Raw genomic sequence first — 17,429 nt, 5'->3', positions numbered from 1 at the left:
TCGCAGAAGGCCACTGAAAACATCCCGCCAGTCATTCGGAATGTCATGAGATTAAACCATAGCTTGTGGTCGTTTATCAGTGTAGCGCAATGATTTAGGAGTGCAATTTGTGGGATCTTCAAAAGAACAAATGAATTCATATCGCTCAATAAAAGGACATACCGCAATGGCCGCGGAATGGATTAGGAAACATCTCAGTTTTCCTCTGCAGACAGTCCAAGAGAAATCATAAATAAAAAAGACTGACGATAACTTAATATGCTTATATTTAGGATTGCCAATGCAGCATTATAATAGAAGTAATTACCGTGCAGAAGAGACGGTTGCTTTGTGTACAGGATGACGCAGCAAAACAAGCTTCTCCCCCGATAGCTTATTTAGCCAACTCTTGAGCATAGACTATAAATGTCCATTCACCTAAGGTCTATTTGAGCTAATAGTGTATTTTAAGTTATAATAAGCCAAGTAAGATAATTAGGAACCACAGTTCCTTGAAGACGCCAGAGGAATAACCCTGGCTGGCCTTATAATGTCTACAGGGTGTGTATACTGCATAAATGCCTTGATCAATAGCCAAACCTTGGATAAAAGACAACTTGGTGGATGGACTGAAATAACCATATTATAATGTCCTCAAACTCAAATCAATGAGCCACATTTGCCTCTTTTTAAGCAATATGATATTGCTTTTATATAAACAAATCATTAAACGAAGTTAATTCTGACTTAAGGCCTATTCAGCAAATACTTTAGTACAGAAATTAAAAGTTATTCAGTCAAGAGCAAAGAGTAATTTTATCTTGTTTGTTTTTTAATTAACATTATTGACAGAGACAAGTATATTAGGCTGCCGTCACTTTAAGATCTATTCTAACATACTGACACACATTACATTTTCTCAACTGTTTAGGGTATACTGTATAATATTAGAAAAGCTTGATTTTTCACAAAGCATTTTTTTGGTTCGTTTCAGCTATCATAGAGACAACCACTTTTGCATTATGTGTTTGTACATTTGGGGCAGAGCAATGTAGGGAGGGGTGTGTTTGTTTGTTTGGGTTTTTTAACGCACTTTTACTAACTATTTTGTAATACCAAGCACGACTGATTTGGAAGTTATAAGGGCACCGCTTTAAGGCAAAGGAACTTCATTTATCATTCCATCTTCCAATCTAATTTTAGTCAAAAAATGATGCTGCCAAGTGGGGAAAAAAAATGAAAAACAGCTATATGAAAGATTGGGGCAGTACACAAGAGAGGCTTCTAGTCTAACTATCCAAGTAATTAACAGTAAGCAACAGAGTTCACACAAGTCCTCCTCCAGTCTACACCTCCCCCATTAAGAGTGTCAAGGGAAAGGGTAGTTGCATAACCAACTCAGCAATAAAAAAAGACAGCATAAAAAAAAATAAACAAAAACTTGCCTAAAATAAACACAGAGTGGACAACAGTTTAATATTTAATCAAACTCCATAAAAAATGAAAGTCATAATTGGAGTTAAAATGGTTAATAGAAGCAGAGAGACGTGCACAGGCAAAATCAATCGATAAAATGGAAAATATGCAAATTATTTTAAAGGTTATACTTTTTTTTAATTCAAAAATCTGTTTTCTATTTTTTAAATCGCATTACAGCAACATTTACTTATAAAATATAAGCATTAGATGAAAAAATTAAACTTAGAAATGAATAAAATTAGAAATATTGTCTTGTCAAATAACTGAAATAAGATGAACTAATAAAATAAAAATAAATTCATTAATTTGTGTTGTATTTTTAAAATCCTTTAAATATTAAAGGGAAACAAAACACTTGCCTATGGTATTTATCTGACAAAGAAAAAAAAGAAGAAAAAAAAAGGAGTAAACTACAGGCTGCAGTTTTACTACTGTATATGCAACAACAAATGCATAGGACTAAACTAAAAAAATAAAAAAATATTGAACATATTAAAAATATGAATAAATACTGCACAGATCTTGACCAAAAATGTATGCACCTCTTGATTGAAATAAATGTTGTAATGTTATTAAGACGCGCATCAATTTTTGGTCAAGATCTTATATTGACGATGCAATGAAGCACTGCAAACATCCCAAAGACTCTTCTGGACTTAGAGTTGCCAATTCGTGTGTGAAAATGATTCTTCATTTTAAGTCTGATGAATCTTGGCTTTGTTATCCTGGAATATGTGTCTTCCATGGTTGTTTAAGAAATGAAAAGCTACACACTCCATCGATTAGGGCTAGAAGAACTGTTGCCAAACATATAACATGCTAGAAACATAATAATCACTCCAATAATGATCCAACTCTTAAGCATTTTTCAATTTAAATCCAAACAGTGAATTTTTTTTTGTTTGTTTTTTTGGCTGGGCAGTGTATAATAGTATACAGTATAAATAAATAGCACTGTAGCCGACATAGCCGACATATTGTGTGCTACGGCTTCTCCAATTCAAATTTCTACATTTTCTCCTTCCGTATTTCCACTCATTAGAAGTCAAGCTCACATCCGTGTTTGTCGTTACACTTTGTTGGTCAAGTTCAAAGGGAAAATATAAAAATTCCAGTGTACATATCAGGGAAATCTAAACAATTCCTGGAATAATAAACCTGTCTGGTCTCGTACTCTGGGCCATTCTTCACCACCAGGCACTTCATCTTTTCTCCTGTGTCAGCTCTTTGTTGCATTATCCATCCTTCCATCCATAGCTTTTCATTCCGCTGTCTACACCTCTCCATCATTCTGACTCGCTCATACGCAGAGGTGGCTGACTGACTTATCAAGATGGAGGTGTGTAGTGCTGATACAGGCATTGCAGATGAGGTTGGGGCTACAGGCCATGACCGATCAAACGTTTTAGCTGTGCCATATGGCAAATGACAGATCTAACAAACAAATAAAAGCGATTTTGCTTCAAAGCAAAAATTGCTGCATATGTGTCAAGCTGTTATCTCATTACCCGAGAAATGTGTCAGCGCTAAAAAAAATAATCAGATGTGATACATATATCTTACTTATCAATTGCTGCTATCAGAAGCACAAGGCAAATCGGGACAGCTGGGAATAAGGGAATAATAATCCTTTAAAGAAAAGTGACTCAAATGGAGATAAGCCAGCAGTGGCCATATTTTGTAGAAATTTTTGACTCCATCTTTGTGACTCCATCTTGTTCAAAGTCATGGAAAATATATTCATAATCAGAATTCTTAATTGCATTGCTGACAATCCAGAGACCTCATCAAACATGATTTTACCAATCTTATTATACTGATTCTGCCAAGCTTCCAGGTGTATAACATGCAAGGAAGGACAAAGACTCATTAAGGAGCTAATGACTACACTGTAAAAAATTTACTGTAAAATTTACAGTAACTTACTGGCAACGATTAGCCAGTAAGTTACTGTGAATACTATTTACAGTAAGGGTACTGTACTTCCATTTACAGTATTTTATGTTTATACTGTAAAATCAAAAACAATTAAATACTGTGATTTTAGTTGTATTTACAGTAAATATGTTTATGCCCTGTTAACACCCATTTACAGTCACAAATACAAACAAACAAAAGATATTTAAATTCTTCTTCTTCAAAAAAATAATAATAATAAATATATATATATATATATATATATATATATATAATGGAATAGAAAGCTCATGCAGCAGGTGCATCAGAGTACAAGTTACAACACAAGGGTTACAAAGAAAGATATGATTAAAAAAGGAAAATTACAGTAGTTTACTATTTACAGTACTTTAGTGGCTGTATTGTGATTTTTTTTACAGTAATTCTTTGACTACTGTGATTTCCACTGTAATGCTTGGACTACTGTGATTTTTAAGGTCTTACTGTAAACTTTACAATATTCTACTGTAAAAATCGTTTTCAGTATTGTTACTGTGACATCTACAGTAAATAACTGTACATTTCACAGGCATTTTTTACAGTGTAAGGAAGCGTCACTCACAGTCACTTTTTCCAGCATCACCAAAATAATACTCTTTATATTGTGTTGTATAGGATTCCATTGAGTTTAAAGGCCTGTTCAAACACAGAAGGGAATAAATCGTCCCAAACTTGCGCTGAATATCTTGTAGTGTGTATTAAAGCATGGCCAACCCCATCCAAGCACTAAATATACCCTTAATGACGCTATAACTCCACCCCAACACCGGTCTGAGACTCCTGGCCTGGCGCTGCTGTCCTCAGACTGCTGTGACGTATGGCTCTGCGGTTCTGCAGTTGGTTATTATTGCGTGAGACTGTCCTGGCCCCTCCTAACATCCACCAGCACATCTGTATTTCCCATGTAGCGGTGGTCTGATCCACTGGCAAAAAAATATGAAAGAAGGCTGACAAATCACTGGACCTGCCAGAGGAGAGTTGAGGGACAGCCACCCCTTACCCTGCATCAGCCCATCCCTCCCTGCCTACATGTCGTCCTTGTGCGTGGGTCTAAGGTGATCCATCATTCCAGCCCCGTCGTGATTCTGAAGCACAGTTTGAAGGACAGAGAAATACGCCATGGGAAGAATCCCACAGGGAGAGAAAAGGACTTTGAAAGAGGTTCAGAGGATTTCCAATCTATCGGCTCTACCTGGCCTCGACGGAGACAGTTGCTCGGTGAAGCGAACACTTTGAGGCAGATAAAAAGGCTCTAATCTGTGGAGATATTGGCGCAACGTTAAGATAGATGCAGCAGAGCCCATTGAAAAGAATCCATAGAACATATCTGGCCTCTGCACTAGTTAAAGAATTTCTCGAGAACTCTTTGGTGGATAACCAAGCTTTTTTTTTTTAAACATGGGGAAAATAGAATTTTGATAAAAGCAACTGATCTGTGAAATCCAAGTACAAGAAAAAATGACTAATAATAGTGTAAATGTGAAGACATACTTAGAGCTGATGATAAATTGTGTCTAAAGCCTCATCATAGCAGCTGTATTACTGTGAAAAAATACAATATAAAATAATTGTTTTCACTTTTAAAATATTTTCAAATTGAATTTATTATTGCCAATGGCAAAGCTGAATTGTCAGTATAGTGCCACATGATCCTTTAGAAATCATTCTAATATGCTGATTTGCTGCTCCGGAATAATTTCTAATTATTATGAACATTGAAAACAGTTATGCTGCTTCATATTTTGTGTAGAAACAGTGTGTGGCGAATAGGGCGAGGCAGGGGGCCATGAGGGAATGGGGCGAGGTTGGTGGCGTGATCACTGATGAGCGACGCACAGGTCTCATATCTCTCACGGAGGAGTGGAAGCATGACAGGAGGAGCGAAGATCGTGAAGATCGAGAGAGGAACAGGCCTGATTTTATGTGATGTTTTGTTTTATTGTCGGTGACAGCGGTCACTTTTGTTTTCGTTTTTGTATTAGTTTTATTTTGTTATTACTGTGAAATGTTCGCTGGTTCCCGCCTCTTTCCCACAAGAACGAACCTCATTGCACAGAGATGCTGGAAACAGATATACTTTTTTGTATTGTAAATGCCTTTCCTCTCACTTTTGAATGATTTAATATCACCTTGCAGAATAAAAGCATACATTTCAAAATAAATAAATAAAAGTATTTATATAGAGCCAAGAAGTCATTCACTGTACTAAACCAGTTCATGCGCATAGTTTGTGTAAATAAACAACTCAATGATCTAAATTTACTGATCAAATAAATGATTCACTGACTCATTTAGGTTTTTTGCATCTTTTTGTGACAAAATATATTGAAAATGTTGCCGTTCATCAATTTGAGTGTTCTAGTTTCATTGTATTTTTTAAAAAGAAATTTAGAAAAAAAAATACCCTTTTTTAAATAACAATATCTTCATTAATAAATATTTCGTTATTGTGCCATTAAATAGCTTCGGTATGGTAAGTAAGCCTTTTTTGTTAGTAGTCTGTAATGTTTTGGACATCCCTGTGTGTTCTCTGCACTGTCTGGCCGTATTAATGTCTTGTTCAAGGAAACCCTGCACCACTACACACCCCTCCATCCCATTAGCCCAAACAGTCCCTTCCATCCCTTCATCATTTACAGATCCTAACCGGAACGCATTCAGAGGCAGGAGGATCGAACCGAACCCAAAAATACACCCCAAGATCCTCAGAGAGCCAGCCGCCCGAGACATTCAATCAAAAGGTGAATCCCAACCACTCAAAGGGAGTCCAGAGCCCTGCCTCCAGGGGAGAAGAGAGGAAATGGTTCAGCAGAGTGCAAAAAGACATTCTGCCACACATTTACTAAAACATGTCGGCACACTGTAGACTTTTGATGAAGACAAAACAAGTCATGAATACACAATGTAGATATTCTGTCTAAACAACAACATGGAAACTGGGGTTCAGGACCCTCAGAGGGGGCAGCAAATGGCTACAAATTGGATACATTCATTTTATTTATACATCTTTTCTCTAAATAAGCTTGCATTACATCAAATTTGACATTATGTTTATGTTTTTGAAAGACTGCTTGGATATCATAAGATTAAATAACAATTATTTAATTCTACTGACGGCAAAAATGTTGTTTCATTTCAGGTTTATGGAGGATAATGGGTAGAAAAAAGTATAGTGTCATCATAATAAAAAGTAAATATTTGTCAGGTAATATTGTAAAGAGTTCTAATATTAAAATATACATAAACACATATTTTGACAGTATAAACTGGCCTTTATATATATAAAAAAAGACAGTTAGAAAGCTACAGTGTTGAAATATTCTATCCATGAGAAAGAGTGAGGCAGAGGGAGAAACAGTGATATGGGGTGGATTCTGTTCACAGAGGGATCCAATCTGGAGAAACAGTCCCTACAAGCCTCTGGCTATTTTCATCACCGCTTGGCTTGTGCGGTTTTCTCTCTCTTTTTTTCTTTTCTTTTTGGATAGCCAAACCCCTTGGAAGAGAAAGCCTTCTGAGAGAATGATGGGGACAGAGGGACATTGTGGCTTTAAACACACATATGGACACAGGCCTATCTGTTTGCCACATAATCTTCTCTGTTGACAGACCAAACAAAGCAAAGAGACTCTTGCGGTGTTCATAGGGGCCTGATTGAAAGCTTCATACATTTGAAAAGCAGATGGAACAGAACAAAGGCACTAGCCGAAGACATTATTTTGCACACTGTTTCCATACACCATAATTCTCTCAAACAATCTGTTCTGAGCATCATGTCTCTGATCCATGCTAATAAAAATTAAACAGTACAGTGAATGAAAGAGCATAAGCTTGAACACAGTATATTAAAAGTGCAGTTTAAAGTACTTTGTACCACTAGCAATACCAAACAGAACTGCAAATATAATAGGTAATTGCTGGGCAAAAGGGTGCATCAAGGCCACACAGAGGCTGTCACGGGTGTCTGAAAAATGTCCAATAGTTCTCACCCTAAACTCACACCACTGGATGAGCAAATGTCACGTAGCTAGCTTGTAGTGCTGCTGTATCGCAGATGTTACATTTTTTGACAAAAATCAAGGTTAATGAAAAAATAAGAATCAGCCTACACACTGTAAAAATGAATAATCTTTATCTAATCAAAAAAATTGTGGCAACAGATTACAAGCAATATCATTAATTAAATTGAACAAATTAGAATTGAGTAATAATTAACCATTTAAAATGAGTAACATGTACAACCACACACATTTAAGTCACCATTGTGGTGATCATTGTTTGTTTTAGGTTTGTTATAAAATGAAGGTTTTCTCCTTCAGTGATTATGCTTGTTAATATCAGCTGTCTTCAATGTTAGCAATATAAAATAAAAAGTTCTTAATTAATCTTCGACCTCTGTCTGTTATTCGGATATTTTAGTTTAATTTTTTGGTGTAAACTTTTAAGGAATAATTTGATTAATTATTACTCAATTCTAATTTGTTCAGTTTAATTTATAAAATTGCTTGTAATCTGTTGCCACAATTTTATTGATTAGATAAAGCATATTCATTTTTACAGTGCAGGGCTCTAGACTAAAAGGGAGCCACAAAATTGGCAAAATCACATTTTTATTTTACAAAGTGTCAATAGTGATAACCTGAAATGTTTTTTTTTTGTTAGAAAAAAATAGAGTTTTCATTTGAAATTATAGTTTCCATTTAAAAATGCAATTGCTTTATATAATTTCCATATTTAATATGGGTTTTTATTTCCATCTAAATACCTTTTTGGATCTTCTAAGTTTTGGTCATTCTGGACATTAAATTTGGGTAACTGTAGGCCTACTTAATATGATGTTCACATTGTCATGTTCAGAGGTGATAAAATACCTCTCAATATGTCAACCCTCCAAAACTATTTCAACAGAAATCATAAAATTATTTATTTGTGCCATTTCAGGCTAATATTTTCTGTTGCAGAAATTTTGCATCACTAGTTTACAAATTACAGAATCAGTCACTCACGAACCTGACCAAGTTTATAAATGTCAATCGTCGCATTTGTGACAATTTTACTCCGAACCCTGCTCAAGTGGCACAACCGTATTTCATATTTAAGATATCGGATACAAGAGACTCCCTGGGGCTAGAACAACTGGAAAAGTAAACATCACAACTGTTTTGTTTGCTGACCTCTTAAATAAAACAGTTTAAAAGCACCAATAACACTTCATCCAGCTGCCATGCTCCTATTATAAAGCAGCATTCACTCATGTGGCGCTGTGTGTAAATAGGTTGAGCGTCGCTCTGTGGAGAGGGGCATATGCCCATGTGGCGATGCTATCATGCACACTGACACGACAGTAGGAAACAAATTGTCTCGGCTATGACTGAATTACACAAAAAGAGGCATGCATCAGCTCTATGCTGCTGAGTTGACATACCCACTGCTGAGAAGCTGAAAACATGCCCACTTGCACAACTGTCCTAGAGGTCACACAAATCCAATTCAAAATTGCCCTTCACCCTCGCCAAAAACACGCATTTGTCATTCTCCACTTAATTTAACCATTGACTGTGTAAAATAACACTGCAGAACTGAGAGGATGGAGGGAAAGAAACGGGCGGCTGAAAGCAAAAAAGATCATTGGGAGCGAATAATCTGTCCTCTACTCATCCTCCCGTGGCAGCGATGGCTCCCCAGCGAGGAATAAAAGCCATCATGTGCAACACACTGCAAACAGAGCTGCAGACAGCCACAGAGGAAGGAAGGAAAGGATGAGATGCCGAGGATCTGGCACACCATGTCAGATCCCTGGTAGCCTGACTACTATACAAGCAGGGATGCCGCTCCTCTGCAGTGATTTACACTGCTCTCAAAATGGCGAGTGACGGACCAGGCGATTAATCTGTTTAACTGAAACCGATTGTTCATACACAGTAATAGGACAGGAATTTATCAGGCTGGCTCAAATTACAATGACTACGGTGCGTTAATCTGCTGAGAAGGTTAAAAAGGCTATATAAATTTCAGACGAATTCATCATCATTCAAGGGGCCAACTCCATCATCAGGGAACACAGCCTGTTATGATGTCGGATAAGGCCGGATTCACATATAGCGCCTAAAAACGCGTAGAAAACGCTGGGCGCGCCGCATTCTCTATTTTTCAAAGCGCCAGGGCGGTGGCGCTTCAGTTTGTTCTTGTCACATGACCTCTTGTGTGCGTATGGTGCGCTTGCGGTATTCTGAAAAGTTGAGATGTTTTTATTTTGACGCGGCGCGGACGCGCATGGAAAAAACGAGCGCGTCGCACCGCGACCGCACCGCTTCCATTATGAGCGCGCATACCGCGCGCCTATATTTGAAATAACGAACTTGAGGGCGCAAAAGACGCGATATGTGAACCGGCCCTAAGGAGTACAAGCGTACGTTTATACGACAATGATGTTCTAAAAACTGAAAAGTTCTTCCTTTGCGTTATTCGCATATATGCAAAACGATCGCCATTCACAGGATCCGCAAAAAATGACTAGAACCACTGTATTATGCATGCCAGGCCAGTAGTTGGCAATGTCATTTTGTAAAGAAACTAAGCGTCCATAGATTGAACACGTAATAAGCATATGCATGACGTCACCATTTGCACAAATTTCTGTTTTTGTACTACACATGGAGACAGATTTTCACTGGCGTAAAGACATTAGGATCATTGTCCTTTTGGAAGGTCCAATGATGCCAAAGCTTCCTCATTGACGGCATGACATTTTCTCCTAGGATTTCCTGTAACTTGAATGAATCCATTTTGCCTTCCACACGCTGTGATCGATTCAAACACCCTAGCGACCTTTTATCGTAGTTTTTGTCCAAGTCAATTCAGACAAAAACTATGATAAAACTTGTTGGAAAGCATCTTTTGCAGCATTTTTTTTTGTGAGCATATCAGTGAACACAAGTGTTGGGTAAGTTAGTTACTCTACAAAAAAGTAATTAATTACTAGTTACTAATTACCTCTTCAACAGTGTAATTAGATTACTGTACTAATTACTCTCTCTAAAAAGTATTTAATTACTTTTAATTACTAATTACTTTCAAAATCCCATATCAATCTCAACCAGCTGAATAATACAATGATAGACATGAATCTGTTAATTCTTTCAAATAAACACTATACAATTGCATGAATTATCTTTAAACTGACCACGGAGGAGAAGGTTACATTATAAAAACATACTTTTTAGCATCAGACAGTACATTTTGATGTTAAACCCACTATTGCCCTTACTTTACATTTTCAAGGGAAAAGTAATTAAATTACAGTAACTAATTACTTAGTAATTAGTTACACCCAACACTGGTGAACACCCCTGACCACTCGATGAGTTTAACTTCTTTGTAAACTAAAGTTTAATGCGTTTTAGGAAGGGTTCCAGTGCACCTATTCAGCCATTGTGGAGGTGGAGGGGTGCAACCACATAAACCAAAAATTCTCGGGAGAGCAGCATGTGTCCAAATTTTAATCTTAATCCATTCTATTTCAAAAAATGGTACATAACAGTGATTGAGCACAAAGTTAATGTGTGAGCAGCTAATTAAATATTTTTGCACAAATGGGTCTCCACCCAGGGTCCTATGCAAATTTCTAAATAGCCTACTGAGGTCCCAAAAGTGATCTGGCTAGGGATCACTTAGGATCCCACCACCAAGAATATTTAGGATCTATTGAATATTTTATTTAGGGGGTTGAATAATTTTGAGACTGCAGAACTCATTAAAGTTTCATTTTCAAATCACGTACCAGCTACTTCAATTTCTTTTGTTTGATTTGTTCAATGCAAACAGCTGAATCAATGTCTGTAAATTTGGCCAATAAACCTGATTTGCAATGGGGGTTGAATAATTTTGATTACAATTAAACAGCGTTATACAAAATTATACAGCAAAAACCATAACTTCATATTTGTATCCAGCTGAAAACAGGGGTATACAGTTTGAAACACTTCCGACATCCTTATTGTTGAGCTCTGCGGTTGATATTCGAGGGAGGGTCATTTTCTCTACAGAATTTAATTGGACAAAAACTGTGTATCGAAATAGGAGTCATCAAAATATTCCTCCAATTTCCCAGAAAGACACAGTCAATTTTAAATGTGTGCATCTGCTTCAATCAGTTTTTAAAAAGCTTTGAAAGTAACAGGAAAGCTGCAATTCTCCAATTTTTATTTCATGGGCTTTATGATGCTGTCTCTGCAAGAAGTTAAAGAGAAACATTTCTTTTGTCGCATAGTTTCAAACTTTCCACAAAGCTCAAATATCTGGGAAGCACAGGTCATCATTTCACTTCATCACAGCACAATAGATAAGGAACTAAAAATAAGGAACACCGTCTGCTGTGGTTAGAGTCGAGCACAAAAAACTACGTGAAGGAAATAACAAGTAAACTGGGCACAAGCAAGGAAGTCCAGGCACAATATGGCTGAGCTGCATGTTTACCCTCTGACCCTATGTCAAAAAATACTGAGCATGAAAAGAATGAAAAAAAATTTCTGAAAGTATGGAGCACCTCAATGTGAGTGACATAACCTTATTGTGTTATTGGTTTAAAGCACAACCACCACTCTGGCCCACAGGCCTAAACATGGCACCACACAGAAGAAATACCAGAAGGGGTTTATAAACCAACTATGGCAGACCTAGACTGTATCATTGCAAAATCCAAAGACAAAACACAATTTATGCAATGCCAGCACATATGTCAGCAGAATGCACACAAATGCATTCAAACAGTCACACACATGAATAAATACCCGGCTCATGGCATTGGGGGAAGGGTGAATACACAAATATACCGTACACTCCCTACATGCACTTAGCCTGTATTTGTGCCAGTTGAGAGCCGGAGGACAGATTTCACAAAGACACACCAGTGCTGACTGGATGGAAGGTCTGTAGTGCTTCTGTTCAGTTTATGTAGCCAGTATGATTCGTATTATCCAAAATTGTTTACTATTCATATTGGAAGTGGGACTTGATCTCTGATCTGAACCAACTGTATTTCCATCAACATAAGCAATCACCCACGATCCTTTCACAACCCTATTTCTGATGCTAATCAAGCAGCATGCATGTAAATAGGCAGTTTAAGCAGGTTGAACTCACAGGCATTGGTCACGGCAAAGCTGTTGGCTGTCTCAATGTTGTCCACGTGGGGTACCAGGTTAAAAGGGGCCTCGGATGCATTAGGGCTTGTGTTGTGAAGAAAAATGGCCAACCGAAAGGCAGTGTACTCCTGATCTGTGTTCCTGATGAACAGCCCGCCTGCAGGAAAGAGGGAGAGCCGTAGTGAGAAAGAAAGAAGTCAGGAGAAGAAAAATAACACATTGCACCGAAGACATCAAATAGGAAACCGGCTATTTGATTAAGAAGAAAAAGAGAATATATGGGTACAAAAATACACATGGTTCAAGGATATTGAGATTCATGTAACATGACACATCAGATGAGTCAACTGCACACTCTAGTGAGCTTTCACAGGCGAATAACCCCATTATGCACATATGACGTCTCTCTGGAATATTAAAATGTATGGTTTGGACTATAAAAATACTTGTAATTTTGACAGCAATAAAAATGTATAACAATATGCATTTAACAATAATCAATAGCAGAAGAAGCCGCAAAGCAAGCAGACCTGTTATAAAAAAGCACGAGAGAACTTTATATTAAACGATTTCAATGAGCTCATAAACACAGGTTGATGTAACTTAGCAAGTATTTGGCAGATATGGTGCTGTAACTTGACTTGAGAGTTGTCTGCCCCCGCGCATAACTTGCTATTTGCGATTATATTATTTTTTGTAGATGTCAGATTCCCCCCAAAAATTAAATGTTTATGTTTTGCTTCTGAACGCCACACCGTTAAACATCAGGCTTCTCGAAGCCCGCGAGCGCATGAAAACATGCGCAAAACAAATGCCGTGCAATTGCACAATACTCTGATTTCACGCAGCTGCCATTTTGAAATCGAAAGCGAAGCTCCGGTGGGAAGAATCCCGGAAGTACAGATAGACAACAATGTCTTGGACTACCAACCTGAAGCTGCTGCCGCGATATGTATATAGTTTGTTCCTGCTTCTTTTTTATGTTCTGAATGTATATCTAAAAATGTATTTATACATTTATAAACGTCACTGTATGTAGTCTAAACTATGAAAGAAATGTATATACATTTTTAGAATAACAAATTTCTACATGAAACACAACAACCCATCGCATTCGCGACTCTCCTATGATTTAAAGCGACACTTCCGGTTTTCTTCCCAACGGAGCCATTTCAAAATGATGGCTGCTATGGAGTGAATTATGTGCAAAAATTAAACAAACAAATCCAGCATTTTGCAAACGAACTCGATCTGCTTTGCAAAGGAAAACTCAATTTGCAATTTGCAAAAACAAAGGTAATTTTAAGTGAAAATGCAGTGGAGTAACCATATTGTGTTTTACAAATATAAACAAATGATCCTTGATAATATTTCACACATAAATACAAACCATCCAACAAATTGCATGTAACCTTTGAATTAATACCAAATCTAGTGCATACAAATGCATATCTGTCTGATTGTGAGATGAGATCTCTCAGCTCGATTTTCTCAGTAGGTACTCCAATAGTTATCAAAACAGTAGATGGCGCTAAAATAGGTGATTAATTTAGCGCTAGTCTCCCGGGAGAAGCAATGATTTGAAACGCGTCGTTGCCTACAGCATGAGGTAAAAGTTACCGTCTTACATTATTTATAATAAACACCTCAAAGTTGTCTTTTGCAAAATGTTTCGTACAAGGCCACTGCATGGGCCTTTAACATTGTTGTGGACAAAATGCCACAACAAGGTATTTTACACAGAGAGAAGATATGAGAAAGGCAGAAATAGACTCGTTCAGTGTAGACATAATCACTAATTTAGTCATTTTGCACACGTCCAATGAAGAAAAAATGTTTAAAAGCAACATATGATGGCAGAGAGAGCGAACTTCATGAATGTTATGCAATTTTATTGGTCTATTTTCAATTAAAAATTATGAAATTAGTCAAAAATTATTTTTGTTGGCTATTTAAAATTTCTGTCTTTAAAAACAGCTGTCAATTATGAAATGTTTGGCTACGGTTTATTACCAATATCTTATATTATATATCTTGCTAAATCACCAACACGCATCATAAATATTTTAGAACAATTTGGAACAATTTGCTTTGATGCAACAGCCATTACATCTGCTATGCTAACATTTTACTTTGACCCAAAACAGTTTTTAAAATAAATGGGTGCTTTCCAATACGCCCATGTGCTTCTCCTTTTCAGTCTGGCAGAAATAATGGGTGGTTCCAAAGTATATAGTCGCATGACAATAAAAGTGTACAGTTGCCAAGATACAGGCTCAACCCCTTGGCTCATCTTACCCCACTCCCCCACACAGTCCCTCCTCTGAACCTTGTAACGGTCTAACAGTTTTCCTGTGGGTAATACATTTAGAGCGTTACAATGTTCAAAGAAGGGACTTTGTGAGTTCAGCTTCCTGCAAAACATTCAACACAGTCTCATGAAAGTGCGTATCTATATATACCACGATTGTGGCAATTACGCCAACAATGTTTTTTGCGTGCATATGCTATGCACCGAAAACCCCCTGGGTAGGTTTAGGGGGAAAGGGGGATGGGGAGTTCGTACTTATTATATGCCAAAAAGTGCGTATCATGTGCACGCGAAAAACGCGTACCATATACACGCAAAAACTATTTTTGGTGTATAAATGGCACGAGAAATGACATTCATGCTATAGATACGAACTTTTATGAGATCGGGCTCCAACATTCTACTTTTTTCTAGCCTTATAGTCCTGTTTTTAAACATTTAATAAGCAGTAGCTGTTTTATGGTGTATTGTTTATATTTTTAAGCTTTTTCTAAAAGGCAACAAAGCCAACATTTATAGGCTACATATTATTTGATGTTTGTTTGTTAGTTTTGATAACACTTCACGGTTTCTACATATTTCAGGATGGAAAGTCCAAATATATATTTTTTGACTTTCTGTTGACTTTTATAGTTTCTGGTGGTATAATAAATAAAATAAAAAGATTTGTGTTATTCACCATTTGTGGGTGGGTTTCTCTCCTTAGTGGGTGGGAAGCGTGAAATGTAAAACCCAGAGTGGATCTAGCTAGTGATTACAGAATGCTTTGAGCAAGGAAATATATTGCTTCATTCCATAGGCAGCTCCATTCTGGATTGTAGTCTGTGCATTGCTTGGTGACACGCAAGACTTGACACTCTGGCTACTTTTGGAACTATTTATGTTGGCTAAAAAAGAATTATATGTGGACAGCTAACTGTCTATTTTCTTTCCAATCTACTCATTATTAATGAAATAGTTTAAATAATAACTTAATAATAAAGCCTATACAAAATGTAAAGGACAACAAAACTCCTCCCTTAATGCCTGAAACGTCACCATATATTGAATTCACAAAATCACAGGCAGTAGTTTTTTACTGTAAATGTTATTGAATTTTTACACTGTAATTAAGGCATTACATTCCTTTGACAACGGTAGGCTACACTTTACATCATTTCGGTAAAATAATATGCTGCGAGAGAGATCATGTATCTCACAGGCACCATGAGTCTCAGAGCTTGACACGGGGCTTGATGCAGTATTGGAATAAATTAAGCCACTTTCAATTCACAGGGTGGTGAATTAATATTTAAGTCGTTTTGTGATCATTTATCCGTACTATTTTGATTTCACAAAGCATTCGTTAATAAATAAATAAACTTTCATTGCGTTTGTGCCCTTGTTCAGAATGATTCATCTTCAGAACAACATACCGTTAGAGCCACGGAGAGCACCGCAGTGATGCCATAACCACTGATCTGTGTGACAGCTAAAAACAAACAATCAAAAAGTAAACCAAAAAACCTAAAACACTAAATTTTGCCTCTAAAATCATATTATACTGTCATACAACAAATCTACTTCCAACCGCATTATTTGCGCACTGACATTCGCAGTTGACCCCCACTGCAGACGGTCTTATTTTTGTCATTCATTTGACACTGTTTAACGTGAAGCTCGTGTCTTTGACAAGCATCGCCGTACTTACCGATTTGAACGCTGCTCGGAAAAGCACCCATAGTGAGTCCCCAAACGCAAGAGAATAGCAGTAAGAGCTGATTACAAGAAATCCTCATTTTGTTAGTTCAAATTTGTGAGAGACATTGAGGATGACGTCAGTTGGGTAAAGGACAGAAAGGAGAAACGTTGTTAGAAATCCATTCTTGCCGGGTTTTTCCCCTGCAGTGGCACGAACCCTGGTGCGACTCCGTCCGGCGGTAGACGGTCCACATGCAAGATGGGGGGAGCGCGACAGCGGTGGGCAGTGTCTGCATACACATACACACTCATCACACATGCGCCTTCTCTACACCATCACACACACACACTCTCTTTCTCGCCTGGGTTCGTGTGTTCTCTCTCTTTCAGTGCCGTATTCCAACGCGTTCCCGAGGCAGCATCCCCTCAGCCGAGTGAAAGCTCATTTATAACGCGACCACCCTTTCGATTGGACTATCACATTGAAACAAAAGCTAAGTTGGACTAGTTGTGATAGTGTGGTGCACACAGGTCAATGAAGGTGTATTTGACGTCATGCAGTCCAGAATGTTTTAAGTGCGTTATTTTGCCTTGAAATTTGCAAACAAGTGTCTATCTAGAACAAATTGGGGGAAACACAATCATACAACCTCTTGAAATAGATCAAATATCGCAAAACAGGATTTATGGAACAAAAAACTATTCTGATAGTAGCTTAACCTATAATGTCACATTAATTTGTGATCATGATGATGGATGTTATTAAATAATCTGAATTAGGAACAACATCCATGCAAGTTTAGCATTTACATGTTAAAAAAATTAGAAAAATCATGGCTGACCATAAAGGATTGTGACACTTTCCAGTATATTTCTACTAG

At 37.3% G+C, this 17,429-nt stretch overlaps 1 protein-coding gene across 2 annotated transcripts in view; it reads right to left on the bottom strand.

Annotated features, from left to right (window-relative positions):
- Positions 1-16,929, bottom strand: part of gria4b (glutamate receptor, ionotropic, AMPA 4b) — an 86,222-nt gene extending 69,293 nt beyond the window's left edge. The window contains exons 1-2 of one of the 2 annotated variants that reach the window (XM_039688387.2): positions 16,559-16,929; positions 12,556-12,714 (exon numbers count right to left, since the gene is read on the bottom strand). In XM_039688387.2, coding sequence (XP_039544321.1) covers positions 12,556-12,714; positions 16,559-16,646 — 247 coding nt within the window. In that variant the 5' untranslated portion in view covers positions 16,647-16,929. The remainder of the gene's footprint in view (positions 1-12,555; positions 12,715-16,558) is intronic. The other variant, XM_039688385.2, reaches the window with a different exon arrangement.
- Between the last annotated feature and the right edge of the window lie 500 nt (positions 16,930-17,429).

This window comes from Pimephales promelas, chromosome 19 (genome assembly GCF_988280905.1).
Source record: "Pimephales promelas chromosome 19, fPimPro1.hap1.1, whole genome shotgun sequence".
Lineage (NCBI taxonomy): Eukaryota > Metazoa > Chordata > Actinopteri > Cypriniformes > Leuciscidae > Pimephales > Pimephales promelas.
This window is presented reverse-complemented; position numbering and strand designations above follow the sequence as displayed.